The 16700-nt window shown below is 42.3% G+C and overlaps 1 protein-coding gene across 2 annotated transcripts in view; it reads right to left on the reverse strand.

The window, feature by feature from the left end:
* DOCK1 (dedicator of cytokinesis 1) overlaps nucleotides 1-16700 on the reverse strand; it is a 355108-nt gene that overhangs the window by 273935 nt on the left and 64473 nt on the right. For both annotated transcript variants that reach the window (XM_033149416.1, XM_033149417.1), the window contains exons 12-16: nucleotides 16241-16320; nucleotides 14240-14365; nucleotides 12002-12126; nucleotides 5065-5163; nucleotides 534-606 (exon numbers count right to left, since the gene is read on the reverse strand). In XM_033149416.1, coding sequence (XP_033005307.1) covers nucleotides 534-606; nucleotides 5065-5163; nucleotides 12002-12126; nucleotides 14240-14365; nucleotides 16241-16320 — 503 coding nt within the window. The remainder of the gene's footprint in view (nucleotides 1-533; nucleotides 607-5064; nucleotides 5164-12001; nucleotides 12127-14239; nucleotides 14366-16240; nucleotides 16321-16700) is intronic.

A 16700-nucleotide genomic window follows, 5' to 3' on the forward strand; every position in this document is an offset into this window, starting at 1 on the left:
CGTAATGAAAATTCAAACTGCAACTCTTCAGAAAATACAAGCACATTAGTTAAGAGAGCCAGTCTAACCCAAGCACACAAGCCATGCTTTTCTTTTACTTATAAATTGTGGGAAATTAAAAGTCCACACAAGCCGGATACAGGGAATGTCAAAAATATCAGTCAGACTTTTATCAGAACATTATCATAAGCCTGGTGGAGTCGGCACTTGGCTAACAAATAAGTTACTAGCAAGCATTCCTCACAATTGAACTTCATGACCAATGAGGATCACACGAATGCAAGCAAGGTAGTTTATTTTCCCCATAAAAATATCCTTACTTACCTGCCTGCACCCACTGTTGACAACTGACTCACTTGTGGAAATGCAAAGAGAAGGAAAGTATAGCAAAAGTCAGCTAAATTGAGGTCAGGGGGAAAGGGCCCAAATTCAGAAAGAAAAAGGACTCCAAATCATTAATAAAAATTAAACAGAGACTTCCTTAAAGTAAACACAGACACTACAAGTAAAATAAGCAGGGGAGAAGTACTCACAGTCCTGTGATGACCTGTGCCGAAAGGTAAACCTTAAGTGACTGCGGTTTACATCTTCAATGGGAATTGCAACCTTCACAAAAGAAAATTTACACATCCATTTATTTGTAAAAATACTTATGCGCTACCAACTCTCATAAAATATCAAGGTGGTGGGCAACAAAGCTTATAAAAACAATACAAGATGATAATTAAAGTGCCTGCCTAATCAAGAAAGAAACCTGCAGCTGAAAAGACAGAAGAGTTTTTATAACTTGGAAGAGACAAATTCTAAGTTATAAAAAAAAACTTTTCTGCATCCTTGCCTGCAGGCATTCTCCACTTGCCACAAATCTGATGCAATAAATAAAGAAGGCGTGTAAATAGCTATGCAACTATTTCAAAAGAATTTTTCAAGTATGTATTTCAAATACTTATTGCTGTTTTAGAGGCTGTATTTGTAAACAGAAAAACAGCATGTCTTATTCAATGCATTATTATTTACAGAGCAAAAAATGTGATTTTTCATAACTTTAAAGAAGCAACCTGCCCAGTATACCACCAGTACTTTTATGGAATATAGGGGGAAACTGACCAAGACCATGTATTAACTTTTTACTGAGGTATAGCTTTGACTTTGGGCTCAGCCCACTTGTGATCTCCCCATTTAGCATATAGGCAACAAGGTAAAATCATGTTTGCTCCTGCAGGCTTTCAGCTTCTATTTTAGTGGTTCAATCACTTTAGTTGATTTTTCTGAATGCTTTTACTGGATCTTGTTTTAAAGTTTCCTGTTGCTGGTTTTTAATTCTTCTGTTTGTTGTTGTTGTTGTTGTTGTTGTTTAAAATGCACATTATAAGCTGCCTTGAGCATGTTTTATTTTTAATGGAAATAGAGTGGAAATTTTCATTTAACAAAATAAACACATAACTTTGTTCCACAATGCAATGTAGAGTCTGGAAAAGTCAGTTAAAATGAATCAGCTAAACTATGTCCTAACTCAATCTGGTACATCAGTTAAAACAGGCATTGGCCATAGGCCGGATCAAGCCCAAGGAGAGCATCCGTGGGCCGGACATGCACAGCGTGATGCCAGAAATCGTGTCTGCGCATGTCCGTGACACCGGAAATTGTGTCTGCACATGACCAGATGCCGAAAATCACACCTGCGCAGATGCGATTTACGGCATATGAACATGCAGACGCGGTTTTCAGCGTCTGGACATGCGCAGATGTGATTTCCGGCATCGCGCTGCGCATGTCCAGTGCCACGGACATGCACAGATGCTATTTCTGGCGCTGCTCAGCAAGTCCTCATGCCGCGCTGCGCTGGTTTAGCATGGCACGTGGGGGGCTTGCCGAGCAGACCCCTCGGTTGGCGGGCGGCTTGTGGGCCGGTAAAACTGCCTTTGTGGACTGCATCTGGCCCACAGGCCGGAGGTTGCCGACCTATGAGTTAAAAGGTCTGGATGCAGGTTAGCCCCCTTGAGAACAGCATACTCATGGTTCAAGCACAACTGCGCTAAAAAAAAAAAAACAAGCTGTGAAATCATTTCTGAATGCCCACCTTGAAAAATATATTAAACTAAGACCACTTGTTTGAGCTATAATACCAAAACAAATATACTTCGTTCCATCTTGCCTTTCCTCCAGATAAGAGCACTGGGTGGCTTAAGGCACAGCCTGAGATGTAATTCTATATTGTTTTGATACTGTACCCAGAAGTATAACTCAGGGATATGGAGCAGGCCTTCCTTCCATGCCTTAAAGCCTGATAATACCAGAGGGGGAAATAAAATAATACCTCACACTGTCAGCTTTCAGCTCTACAGACCAATAAGGAATGAGTGCTATCATTTGCTGCAGAACTTTACAGCAGGCCAGACAGATTCTAGTGTTTTGATGCTCCTCAATTTTGGGAGCTATGTTCACCTTGTCTACCTTGACATTTACATCACACATGTTCCATCAATCCATCTACACACTCTTTGATCCAGCAGCTCAGTTTTGTTGCTGTCCATATGTATCAGAACTGGCAATTCAATTTAACTTTTGTCTCACCAACATTTGCCCTTCCTATTCACCTGTTTCTCTTCATTTATCACATCCCTATTTCATAATAATGTACTCTCCCCGGCCAAAATGTCAGAACACTTCATATAAGTATAAATAACCCTATGCAGACTTTGTTTCCATACAAGATAGCATTTGTTTAGCACACGTTATCACCCTCACTCTTTCATATTATAATTTTTTTTCTAATGTACGATTTTTGCCACCTGAGATTTTATTCACTAGAAAAATCAGATCATCCAACTTCAGATGTACTTCCAAGATGGGGAAAGAGGCTTAAATCCCCTAGTTTGTGCCTGTGTTGCCTCAAAAGCAGTATCTGTAGAGGTTAGATATTCCTTTTAAAATACAGAGAAAGTGGGTGGAGGGGAACACACTGTGCAGGAAGTGAAGTTAAGGCAGCTGCCATGTGTAACACCCAAGTGGCTTCCTGGGCATTGGCAAAGGTTAATTTGCACTATTATTTAGTATCAGTCCCTCTTCAATGCCATCAAGGACATCTTACCGCTATCATGTGCCACATCTACCTCCCCATAGGGATTGACACCTACAGCTAAAGCTTTAGAGCTGCCACACAGCAGTGGCAGAGCACATGCTTTGAATGCATAAGGTTCTTTGTCTATGATCCTGGAGATCTGCTCCCAGTCAGGGTAGATAATGCAGAGTTAGATGAACAAATTGTCTGACGTGATAAAAGGCAGTTTCCTATGACAAGCCTGTTGCCTTGACTACCTACATTCTGCTTTTCTAGTGCTACACATACATTCCTTCACTTTCATGCCAAAACTTGGCTGCTTATATTCTAACTCTGCTTCACCATTTTGATTACTTTTTCCTTCATTCCTTCCACGGCACTGAGCACAAATCTTGCTGCCATAAAAGGTTCCCACAGAAACCTACTGCTGTCAAGCCCCTGGACCTCTTGCTTTTGTTAATAGAATTCAAATATTCTCCTTTCAATTCTTTATATCCAGAATCTATGTGTTCTGCTCACATTTCCCCCCAGCCATCAAATAGTTCTCTAGATACTAAATTTCTCCCAACTCGACAACCATCTGACAGAATGCCCTATGGTTGTAACTTCATCAAATGCACATGCTGCATTCAGACAAGATGCTAAACCATAGTTTAGTGTTACAAGAAAAGCCTAACTGAGCTCTGGACTATTGTTTCCACCTCCCACCGTGCACAAAAGCAGACCAAAAGTTCCTACTTTCATTCATATTAACTGCTTTTGAACATTGCACTTGAACCCTAAAAATGGTTAATCTTATCTTTGATTAGTTGAAATAAGCCAGCTTTATAAACTGTGGTTTGACTTTACTATCCATAGTAAAGATAGTAAAGGTAAAGGATGGGTAAGTCCAGTCAAAGGTGACTGTGGGGTTGCGGCCAGGGGTTGGCAAAGTTTTTGTGGCTTGGGCCGGTTCACAGTCCCACAGACGCCGTGGTAGGCTGGAGTGTGCGCACACGCGCACACGCTATTTCCGGTGCTCCTTCCAGTGTGGAAAAAGTGTGTGCAGCTTCCTATTGGCTGCAGGAGCTTCCTGCAGTCAATGGGAAGCTGGCCAGTGTCGCAGAAGGTGGTCCCTGCTCTGCTCCGCGCCAGTTTAGCACAACGCACAGGAGCCGACCGAGCGGGAGGCAGGGGTCCATGGGCTGGTTAAACGACCCCCATGGGCTGCCTGTGTCCCATGGGCCTTAGGTTGCCGCCCCCTGGGTTGCGGCGCTCATTTTGCTTTAGGCCGAGGGAGCTGGCATTTGTCCACAGACAGCTTTCTGGGTCATGTGGCCAGCATGACTAAACCGCTTCTGGTGCAACGGAACACCGTGACGAAAGCCAGAGCGCACGGAAACAGTGTTTACCTTCCCGCCACAGCATTACCTATTTATCTACTTGCACTAGCGTGCTTTTGAACTGTTAGGTTGGCAGAAGCTAAGACAAGCGCAAGCTGTGATTAATCTAGAATTGAAGAAAAAGTTTCCTTAAGGCTGTGCTGGAGGAGGAGGAGGAGAAATATGCGATCCCGGGCCTGAATTTTGAAACTATTCTCCTTCGGGTTTATAGTACCATCAATATACATTGCTTTTACAATAATTAGCATTTGCTTTGGTAAACTGCTACTGCAATTCTAGGTTCATTACCAATGTATGAGAAATTCCAATAATTTCACAGTGCTTTTGTGCAGTTTACAGTAATACATTTTAATCCTACATTGCAATCACTTGCTTTACTGTTCAGTTTTCTAATTCAAAAGAGGTAAAAGACAGATGTTGGAATAATTCTGTCAAAGCTGTCTTGACCAGAAGACCAGGAGATAAATACATTCAGTCAATGTCTTCATCTATGTTGTTTCTTAGCAACCTTTAAACATTCTCCGGCATAGATACTTATTTTGTCAGACAGCTATATAGCAAGTCTATCAACTGGATTCTCTCTTACTCATCTTTTAAAAGGAATATTAACATTGAACATACCTTTACAGTTTCAAACCAGCGAGGTTGTTTTACTTGGTAATATATCACAGACTTATATTCTGAAAGGGCTTCATCTCCAGCACCAGGAAAAATGACATTCTTTTAAAAAGAAAAAAGGAAACAGTACATGTTATATAATTTTTAGTTGCATGTATAAACAAATGCTATTGTTACACTTAAGAAGAAAACACAAGTGTCACGGTGGAAGGGGTTAATTAGCTAACCTATATATTTACCTGAATGTATTGTTAGTCCAGTGAATGTATTAAGTATAAAAGTGCCCCTGTTAAGCTTTTCTGTATGAAACTGCTCTGTAAAGCTGTGAACTTTGATCTGCATTGTACTTCTCTCTGGCAAGCTTTGCCTTACTAAGTGTCTGGAGATAAGAACAGTAGACCTTACGCAGAGAGTACTGTAGCTGTCCTTCATTGAGAGGAACTGTTGCCTAGGTCAAGAGATAGGATGGCCTTGCTGGAGTGCACATGAACCAACTCTGGCTAAATGTCATTTGCCTTATATGTACAACAGGAAATGTTCCTTATATGGACAAGAGGAAGTTTTCCAAAGGTGGGGGGAATGAGTTGGAAAACTGTATAAGAACTGCTGGTAAACTGACTAACTTTTGTACTTGCTTGGCTATCTAAACACCGAAGTACCTCTGCATGCAGAAATTAAATCTTTCTCTCTCTCTGAAGCCAGAAGCCTCAGGTTTTTTTTTACTTCCATGTTCTCTCACCGGGCGCAACAATGGGAACCCGTAGGGGCAAATAAGGCTCCATAACGTGGTGCGTTGGCCGGGAACCCTTCACTGTTCCCCGGGATTGAGAAAACAGGGAGTCCGAGGCGTCGCTGCACAGCAGAAAAGGCTCTCCTGGTCTGGCGTTTGCTGGCCCCAAGCGCGCTTCCTGCCTGTTTGTGGGAAGGGACTGGCTTACCCCAGGGGGAGAGCCAAACTGCACCGTGGCGACGGGAGAAAGAGAAAGCGGCCGCAAGGGGGGAAGGGAAGTAAGATCTGCAGAGGACAGGTAAGCTCCACAGGGGGAGCAGCTTCCCAGGGAAGGGGAAGCGCAGGATGCGATCGATCCTGCAGCGGCAGTGTGTCGTAGAGGGCCGCCGCTAAAATCCGGTAGTGTGCAAGTGGATTTGCCACCGGAGCCTGGCCGTGAGCCATAGAGGGCCGCCAGGAGCCTGGCCGTGAGCCGTAGAGGGCCGCCAGGAAGGAGCCAGCAGAGAGCAAAAGAGTGCCGTTGGCTGTGGGGAAAAGAAGGGGGGTGCCCTCTCTGAGGAGAGAGAAGGGGGTTAAGAATTTTTCAGAGAGAGAAGGGGGTTAAGAATTTTTCTGTGATTTTACTCTGTGTATGGGAATGGTGTGTGGGGACGCTCCAGTGGATGTATTGAGTAAATGAGACGCAGGAACTCAGTGTCCCTAGCGAAGCGGAGAGTGTGTGCATGAAAAAGTCTGGTTAGGTGGAAGGAGTGTCCCACTGTCCCAGGTTGAACCTGAGCTTGCTGAGATGGGGAATTGGAATTTTTGTTGCTGTGTAAAAATTTATGACTTGTAATAATTTTATGATTTTTCCTTCACTATGTGTGTGTTGTATGAGATCTGTGTTTGCAGTGATTGTGCAGTGTGATTTTTGTGAGTTTGTCTGTATCTGTAGTGCCTGTGTGTGTGTGTGTGTGTTGGTCCCTGCTTGAGGCTTGCATTCATTCTGGAAAGGTGGGGCAGAAAGCAGCCCTAAAATGTGTGTTCCCAAACTCTGTGTTCCCAAAATTGTTTCATTTCTTGCTGCATTGCCAACGAAGTCTGGGAAGTCTGTTTTTTTCCTTGTATATGTGGCTGCACAATTTGTATTTGTTGTTTTGTTTTGTTGTCCCTTCAAGGAATCTGTTTGAACCCCAGGGTTTGGTGAGTGTGTTTTGGAAATTGTTTGTGTGCCAAGGTATGTCCCTTCAATAGAATGGGCTGTAAAAGTATTTCTCTGCAATGTTAAGGTGAATGTAAAAGTGTGTCTGAAGCATTGAAAGGAGGGCTGCTCTTGCAATCAGGAATGTTTGTTAGTTTGTTTTTAAAGTTGGTACAGTCTTATTTTGTTTCTTAATTGACCTTTGGTAAAGCAATGAGAGTGGGGACAGAAATGGAGAGAAGCCTTAGTTTAAACAGCAAGGATTTTTCTCTTTGCAGCACTGAATCTTGCAAAGGAAGGAAATTTGCCTCCCACAAAGGGGGGGAAAGGTGATTATGTCTTTAGAAAAAAGAAGATTATGTCTTCTGAGCAGTTTGATTGTTTCCAACAGAAGTTGATTAGAGGGGAAAAGTTTTATTTTATATCCCAGGTTTTAAGTTTTTCAGGGAAGGTTTTGAAACAGAAGAAATGGCTTCTTGGAAGAAAGTTATTTGGGAATGTAGATGTAGGTTTGTGGGATGTGTAATGAAGGAGAAGAGAATGTTGAAATAGAATGGGAAGGGGCTCATGGTTAGCAACTGACAGTGTAGCCCTGACAGTGTAAGTTAGGATTTGGAGTAAGTTTGAACCACAGGAGGAAAAGGGGACAGAAATTTTTGGAATGATTGGAAGGAAAATTGATGATAAAGTGAAGGTATACATATCATAGAATCATGGAGTTGGAAGGGACCCCAAGGGTCATCTAGTCCAACCCCCTGCCCAGCAGGAAACAATATTGAAGGCAATACACCACCCTTCATGCCAAGGTTGCAGAGGACATCTAGGGGGGTGAATCCATTGTCCAAACCATGGAGAGGACCGCCAGGTTGTTGCCATGGAAGCATGAGACAATGAGAGAGGCCTGAAGATGGCTCTGCTTCAGAGGTGGCAGATATATAGTAAGCCCTTCAAAGATTGCTTTAAAAAGACAGGGGCTTTTTCCCTATTGCCCTGTCCATAATTTGTTGTTACCTAAAAGAAACCTGAAAATTGTCACTATTTGAATGAGCACATCAAGGGTTCAACTCCATTGTCCTAATGAAACACCGTTGTGAGGAGTTAGCAATTTTGCTAAGCTGGCCGCCACGTGTGAGATGATGAGAGTGACCTAACGATGGCTCTGAAGCGAGATAAATAGGCCAAGTTCTATTCTGTCTGACAACCCAACTCTGTCAGAATTTGTTCCCTACTGCCCTGTTTCCACCTTAAGTCCTCCTGAGGGTCAAAAATAGGGTGGTGGTGAGTTAATTCTTGGACACAAGGTCCTGATAGGCTTGGTGAGGTGGTAAGTAGAAAATTAGGTACTGAGGATCAATGGCTGGTGCTTGTTTGCAGGAAACAGAAGAGGAGGGAAAGTTAGTCTCTGATATGGCTGTTGGAACTGGTAATATAATTGGGATGGAGAAATGGAACAATAGGAAAGAGAAGACAGTAAGGAGAAAATAGCTATACCCAAATACCCTAGATTATTTGTACAATGTTATATTGGAGAGGATTAGTTGCTAGGAGAATGTTCTGAAGGATGTCAAGATAGTGAGAATTGCAATGGCTCTAGTAGTGTGTCTGGAAGGTGATGTTGAAGAAGTGGATCTTATTTGGGGAAAAATTGTATCTTTCTGTTCCCTGACATTAGCAGAGTTTTATGTTAAATTGGTCTGAAATTGTGGTGATGCTAATGATGATATTGTGTATGATTGTATTGTGTATTTGTTTATATTTGTGTGTATTCTAAGTTTAGAGTGTTTGCATGGATTGGAAAAATGAACTAAATTATTATTCTGGGCCAAAGAAGTAGACCAAAGAGCTATGGGATAATTATTGCGGAAGAATATTGTATTTCGAGGAGATAGTGATCCGGCATGGTCAGTAATATCTTGTGAGTGTATGAGAGGCTGTCCTTATTTGATTGGGGTATTCTAGCTTACCTCCAACAGGGAGGAGGACTGAGGTGTGATCAATATCGATACCTGTGAGGTTAATCTGTGAGGCAAAAGAAAGGCAGGAGGGGCCCAAGACACCACCCTCCAAGGGCAGATATAATCTCTGTAACTATCTCCTATTCTTTTAGCAGGTGCCCTAATGCCATGTAGCTTTGCTATGCTAGTTTTATCCCTATGCAGAGACTCTGAAACCTAAGTGGCATAGATCCTACAGTCTTTATGACAACACTGCCAGTGGTGAAAGTGGCTGGTGTCCGCCTCCTTATGTAGAGACAGGACCTGCCACAGTGTGCTGAAACATCCCTTGAAGTTGAAGATCCAGGGAAGCAACAAAGGCCAAGAAGCAACAGACCTGCTGCCAATGCACAGGGGAGGGGCCATTGGCCCTGTGCACGCCTATGGAAGAAAGGGAAGGAAAAGAACACTGAATGGGAGGACTGAATGATCATATTGCCTTAATTTGTGTTGACCAGTTACCAGATAATGTGACCAGTTGAACAGTTTCTGTAATTAGTGTTAGGAATATTCGAAGTAAAAGATCCTTAGTTGTATTTGTTGTATCTGTTGGTATTGTATCCCCCATTGTTATTTTGCTACTATGCCTTTGTATTTTCTGTTTAATGCAATGCATGCATATGGTGATTTATAAAGTTGTGTCATGGATTCTTTAGTTCATTGCCCTTGCTAGAGAATATCAGTCATTTCCCAGGGACGCGCTGGAGAAAGAATTCCAGCGGTCCGAAGAAGAGGAGGGAATGGAAGGGGTTAATTAGCTAACCTATATATTTACCTGAATGTATTGTTAGTCCAGTGAATGTATTAAGTATAAAAGTGCCCCTGTTAAGCTTTTCTGTATGAAACTGCTCTGTAAAGCTGTGAACTTTGATCTGCATTGTACTTCTCTCTGGCAAGCTTTGCCTTACTAAGTGTCTGGAGATAAGAACAGTAGACCTTACGCAGAGAGTACTGTAGCTGTCCTTCATTGAGAGGAACTGTTGCCTAGGTCAAGAGATAGGATGGCCTTGCTGGAGTGCACATGAACCAACTCTGGCTAAATGTCATTTGCCTTATATGTACAACAGGAAATGTTCCTTATATGGACAAGAGGAAGTTTTCCAAAGGTGGGGGGAATGAGTTGGAAAACTGTATAAGAACTGCTGGTAAACTGACTAACTTTTGTACTTGCTTGGCTATCTAAACACCGAAGTACCTCTGCATGCAGAAATTAAATCTTTCTCTCTCTCTGAAGCCAGAAGCCTCAGGTTTTTTTTTACTTCCATGTTCTCTCACCGGGCGCAACAATAGGAACCCGTAGGGGCAAATAAGGCTCCAACGGGACAGACAGAACAAGGTTGGGAGCAAGGGGAGGGGGGGAGAGAGGAGCAACCAAGAGGCTGTGGAAAGCAGTAGGGAGGAACGAGGAGAAAGGGTTAAGCGGAAACAGTGGGGTGGAGAGAGCCCCTGATGTTGCAGAGGGTCAGCGCCGCCCGTTGTCCAGCAGCTCAGGGGCGGATGGAGAGATTGTCGTGGTTCCATCAGCAGCAGATGTGAGCAGCGTAGGCGGGTGGGTCTGCCGAAACTATTAGGTTGGGGGGCGGTCCCGCAAGCGGGCAGTGCTGGCAACTGACAGTGAGGGGTCGGATGCTTGAGAAATGAGCTCTGCTTTGTAAATATGTACTTAATAAATACTACTCTAAAGCAAGCCGGCTAGCAAGTGGATTTTCTCGTGAAACGCTCCCACACGACCCTGACAACAAGGGGGAAACGTTGAAAATTCATGTCACCAGCTTCAACAGGAGGGAAACAATAGACAGGAAATGGTTTTGTCATATCTGAAACAGAAATCTTCCATTCAAAAAAATTAAATTCAGGTGTTAATTCTGACAACTGTTCCCTACGTATTCTGACACACTCGGAAGATACAGGAATATCAGGATTGGTATATGGGTCAACTGCGAGTGGCCAAACTGCGAGAGGCAGTGAAGGATAGGCGTGCCTGGCGTGCTCTGGTCCATGGGGTCACGAAGAGTCGGACACGACTGAATGACTGAACAACAACAAATATGGGTCAACTGACCAGACAAATACTGTCAATTCACTGTCTACTATTTGACAACAGTAGGAGATTGTCAAATATTCCATTAAACCAAGAATGCCACTGTGTGGGTGGCAACTTACTGTTTTCATTTCATTATGGTGTTGATTGTTAGCAATGGCAAAGTGGAGGCTTCTTGTCCCCTAAAGCTGGAGCAGTCAGAGCAAAACACAGCAGCATAGCAAATCTTCTCCTGCTAACCACCTGCTTTAACTGCAGGCAACTCCAAACAGGAACACAGGTAATCATCAGTGACTAATCTCTGAATATGACCACCCATGATTCTATCTTGTTTTCCACAGAACCCAGCAAGTATTCCCTGCTTGTTATCTAGCTGTTTGTTCCATAAGGTTCCTGAGGGAGGTCTGTATTAAAGTCTAGAAAAAACAGCCGCTCTTGATTGAACTGGAAGTACTAGCTGAAATAAAACATATGACATGCTGTTCCAAGTTCGGACATGCTGTTCATGTTCGCACAGCACAGGAAGCCAAACTTTGGCTTAGTGAAACACTTATAAACGTGCAGTCTCCTTCCTGGAGAGGAGCATGCAACCATGGTTAGGCTCCCTCCTTACTAGCCACAAGCTGCAGCCAAGAACAAACTTTGGCAACAGTACATTGTTAGTGTGGAGAGAGCTTAACCAGTCCTGATCCAGAAAAATGTTAAGCCAAATGGGACTGGGGCGGAGCAAAGCAGCTGCAAGCTCCTATCCAGGAGTCCATATATTTGCACAGTCCTGCAATGCCACAGAACTGCCATGTACAGTGAACCAGGTCATTAAATAATGGAGTCAGGAAATGCAAAACTCTTTTCTGATGGTGTACATTAATGCTTTACAAATACCAAACTACGGTATTTGGCAATATTTGATCACATCCTATTTTGACCAGTCATAAGCCATACATTAAGGAAAAGGTTTAGAATTAGCATGGGAAATAAACCAGCACACAACATACCTCCAATTTTTTGCCATCTTCGTCATAAACGGATACCGTAACCTCTACATTCTTTGCTGTGGTTTTACTGCCTTTGTCAAAATCTCCTTGAACTAAGGTTACATAGATATCATTACGGACATCACCTGAGGCAGAGAGAGAAAGAGAAAGCAAGCAAAACTATTAGTACGGCATTTTACCGTCTATCAATAAATAGAAAACCAATTTTAAAATTCCTATGATTTATATATTCTTAATTTAACCTACTCTTTAGTGTTAGGGCTCCTGTCCTATGAAAATTTCAAGAGTTTAGTTGTGAACTAGAAGTTTTACTTACTCATAAGGTATGCATATGGGTGGGTGGGTGTGTTTTCAAATGCAATTACAACTGCACCTCAAAGCTGCAAGTGATCCTGGATGACACTTTATTTGGATCCACTTCAATCTGGGTTTAGGCCTGGTATGGGGACAGGATCAGCCTTGGCCGTCCTGATGCAGAATGCAGTGCCTAGACTGTTGAACTGGGCAGATGGACAACAGTATGTGACACCTCCGCTAAAACATCTACACTGGCTGCTCATATACTTCTAGGCCAGGTTCTTGTGCTAATACGCAAAGTTCTGAATAATTTGGGTCCGGGATATGTTAGGAACAGACTGAATCCTCCTATACCAACTTAATCACTGAGATTATATAGATGAGCGCTGCTAGTTGCTCCCTGTGCTACAAATGCCCAAGCGGTCTCAACTAGAAGTTGGGTATATCACGTCACCAGTCCTGTGCTATGGAATACTTTTCCAGTAGAGATTTGGCATGCATCCTCATTTTGACTTCCCGGCATCTCTTGAAAAATGCCTTTGCTGCTGTTTAATTTTCAAGTAGGCAGGCACCTTAATGATTATCTGTACTTTAAAAAATACTTCTATAAATAAATAGGTATGTGCGCACGCACGCTTTTTGATTTGAGGCTGCATGTATTCAAAACAATGCAAGTTTAAGTAAAAGTTTCAAAATTTATCATCCACGATAAACAGAATGTTTTTGGTTTTGACAAATCAGCTGCAATCCACATTCTACTCTGGGAATAAATTAATGCCTGCCATATATAACAAACAAAAATGCCTAATGATGCAGCACTCTCATAAACAAGAATGGAGTTATACCAGAAAGGATACATTCGTAAACAAATTCTGATTTGATCATAAGCAGAGAGGATTACCTGATAACACAGCACATAGCAAGGAATGCTAAGATTTAGCATTCCTGAGTACTAGCAGCCTTTGAATCCTGACAACTGCCCTTCCTTCTTGCCCCATTCTTGAGTCTGGAAGAAATGTTGAATGCACTATTCTCTTTTCTATATTCAAAGGGCTTCCTCAGCATCGCTTTCTACTTATTGATTCTTAATGAGCCTGAGTACCTATAAATATCTCCAGGTCACCTTCCATTTATTTTCCTGAAGAGTTTAAATCTGCATTTGTGGCTTGCTTATATTTGCGTCTTATCTCTGCTTCTACCCTTCTTATCTCTTGCAGCTAACCTTCTTGTCAACTTCCTTCCCTTCAGCTTTTCTGGCTCAGGAGGCCTAATTCTGCCATCATTTTCTGTGCTCCTCAAATGCATACAATTGCTTCGTCCAGTTGGTTAACTTTCCTACAATGCATATCCCATCTTCAGAATTTTTGGCATCATCATTAATAAAATGTAATTGAAAAGGTATAAATGCTCCTCAATTGAGTGAGTTAAATGTGTTTTTCTTATAAACCTGGACTATATGAACAAAGCAAGCATTTCTCAAAAAATACTGAGTAAATATTTTTGCAGAAATGTTCACACATCTGTATGCAATAATGGATAAGCTACACATTTGATAGCCCATTTGGACACGCAAGCAACAGAGCCGCTTTTGAAGTCTGCCTTTATTGCTTCATAGATTCATTTATAACGTACATTAAAAGCCCAAGTACTCAAAACACACCAGGAATCTCAGTTTTGGAAAAAAAATGAACTAGACATTCCACCATCTGTGCACAGTTAGTCCACAGTGTTTACAATAGTGCTACTACATTATTAATAAAGAGTCTGAAAGTAGATTGAAAATATAATTTTAAAGCCAAATCTCACACAAACACTAAAAAAAAACACCCAAGTAAATTCATACTTTCCCATGAACTGCTTCTTATTCACCTTGAAGGAAAGAACATTAACAACATCTCCAATGTTTTAAGCGCATCAGATCAAGAATTTGTTGAAGCTTACCGGGCATAATAATCTCAGGAAACCCCATTTTGCGAGCCACAGCTGTGGTTCTATCAACTAAGTGAGGGAATTCTTTTCTTATCTGATGAATATCTCCCGGAAGAAGCTTCAATGTTACCCATAAACCTGTAGCATTAAGTACAATACATTAGTTCAGAAAAAGCTGGTTATAAAACAGTATTCTTCAAGTGCAAAACAATCTCTTAACATTTCCTTAACTTTTGGTGGCAAGAAGGTGACAGAGCATCTAACTTAAGGTTACCAGACGTCCCTGTTTCCCGGGGACAGTCCCCGGATTTACAAATCAGTTCCCTGACAAAATCCATCCATTCCAACTGAAGTTGAAAAGTGTCCTTGGATTCAATGAAAAAAATATGGTAACCTTAATCTAATTACACAAGCCCTTCTGAATCAGACAAAAGGACTACCTTGTCCAGCATCCTGAATAGCACAGTGGCCACCCAGGTACCACAAGCAGGATGTCAGTGCATAGTACTCTCCCACTCATGGTCATAAGAAACTGGAACTTAAGAGGCACACCACCTGTTGGAAATATAGGAATTGCAGCCATTGGTGGCTTTAACAAGTGCATGGGGATAAAGCCATCTAAAGTGGGGGCCATCCATCACCATATTATGTGGAAGCAAATTCCATAGTGCCGTGTAACTAGTCCTTTTCTATTTCTTACTTGAATCTCTCATCGTTCAGTGATCCCAGGCGGGTTGCAATTATTATTAATAATAATTTATTTAATGCCCGCACTTCACTTCATATTATGTGAGAGATGGGAAAGATTGCACTCTTGAAAAATATCACTATCTAGTAAAGAAGAACCTTAGAAAAGGTGAGTGGAGAAGGTATGTAGTAGAGTTGGGTTACTCTTTTCACACCCCCTCATAAGCAAACCTGCAAGAAAGAGATCAAATGCCTGTGGTGACTGAGGGAAGAAACAAAGCGAAAGATGCAATTCTCACCATGAACGCCTCCCTTGTTCTCTTATAATGGCAATGGTGCCCACCTGAGAGGTGCCAGAACTGAGTTCCAGCAGATTCCAACTGGGGGGAAAAGCCCCGATTCACATCTTTAGGCTACATTCAAGCAACGGAAACGGGACCTTAGACAGCCATGTGTACATCTACCTTTTCATCCTCCACCCAGGGAAGCAAGAGGCAGGATCACATCTCATTCCAGCCATGCAAAAGCACTCAAGGATAGTGCAGAGCAGGGCCAGTGAGGGGAGAGGAAGCATATCCTCGCAGGGTACTAAAGGCTCAACAGAGATGAACATTTGGCCCCTACATTTATAGGTTTATAAACTAAATGCACACATACCTGCTATGGCAGATCTAGGAAACTACAGTGGTGCACCGCTAGACGAAAATAATTCGTTCTGCGAACATTTTCATCTAGCGGGTTTTTCGTCTAGCGAAGTGGCAATGACAGCCGTGCTTTCGCTAGACGGAAAAAAAAAAGACGAAAAATTTTTGTCTTGCGAGGCAGCCCCATAGACTTTTTCGTCTTGCGGGGCAGCCTTCCGCTAGACAAATGCCTTCGTCTAGCGAGTTTTTCGTCTTGCGAGGCATTCGTCTAGCGGGGCACCACTGTATACGGCAAACATGGACAGAGTATTGTAGCATCTCGAAAAGAATAAATAGAACTTGTTGCGTTTGGCACAACAGGCTAACACGGCTGCCCAACTGGAAATGTTCACTATAAAGAGCAAGCAGTAACTCCCTAAAATGATAGATGTGCCGCGTGATAGCAAAATGGCGGAAAGACTTGCATGCAAAAGTACTAAAGTGCATATATCAAGAGTAGTTAAGACTTTCATCAGCTGAGCAATCAAACTTCCCAATGAAGCAAGGAGGTGCCCATGAAAAAAAGGCAATGTCACCATGCTAAACACAATTCCCTTCAGAACAATGTCAAAGTTATCAGACAAAATGGGAGGAATTACATCATTTCTAATGCTAACAGTGTAAAGTAAAGCGAAGTACCTACCCTGACCCTTGTGGTTAACTTCTTTAGCAGCAATCACTTTGTTTATTACAGTCTGAAGGAAATCATTCTCCCCTGCCACCCTGGGTGAAAAACGGGATGATATGTTCAACTGCTTATGTCGAATGGCGTTATCCAAGGCTAGCCTGGAGGATGCACATGACGGCCAACACCAAAAGGTAACAATGGATGGGGGACAGAAAACCAGAAGTCACAGTAACAAGAAACAGAGGAGTGTATCACATAGTTGACAAAGAGTGTTCATTAGTCAACACAAAGACAAAGGATAGGAAAGGGAACAACACAGACATAAGAAGATAATCAGAAAGATGTAAATCTAATTAAGAGAAGTAAAGCAAACTCGTGATTCTAGAAACGTACACCAGATCCCAGCTCTGTTTGCAGATGAAAGACAAAAAGCCTGAGAAATTACATATAAAATAACAAAACACCAAAATGTAAA

Source organism: Lacerta agilis, chromosome 5 (assembly GCF_009819535.1).
Source record: "Lacerta agilis isolate rLacAgi1 chromosome 5, rLacAgi1.pri, whole genome shotgun sequence".
Classification (NCBI taxonomy): domain Eukaryota; kingdom Metazoa; phylum Chordata; class Lepidosauria; order Squamata; family Lacertidae; genus Lacerta; species Lacerta agilis.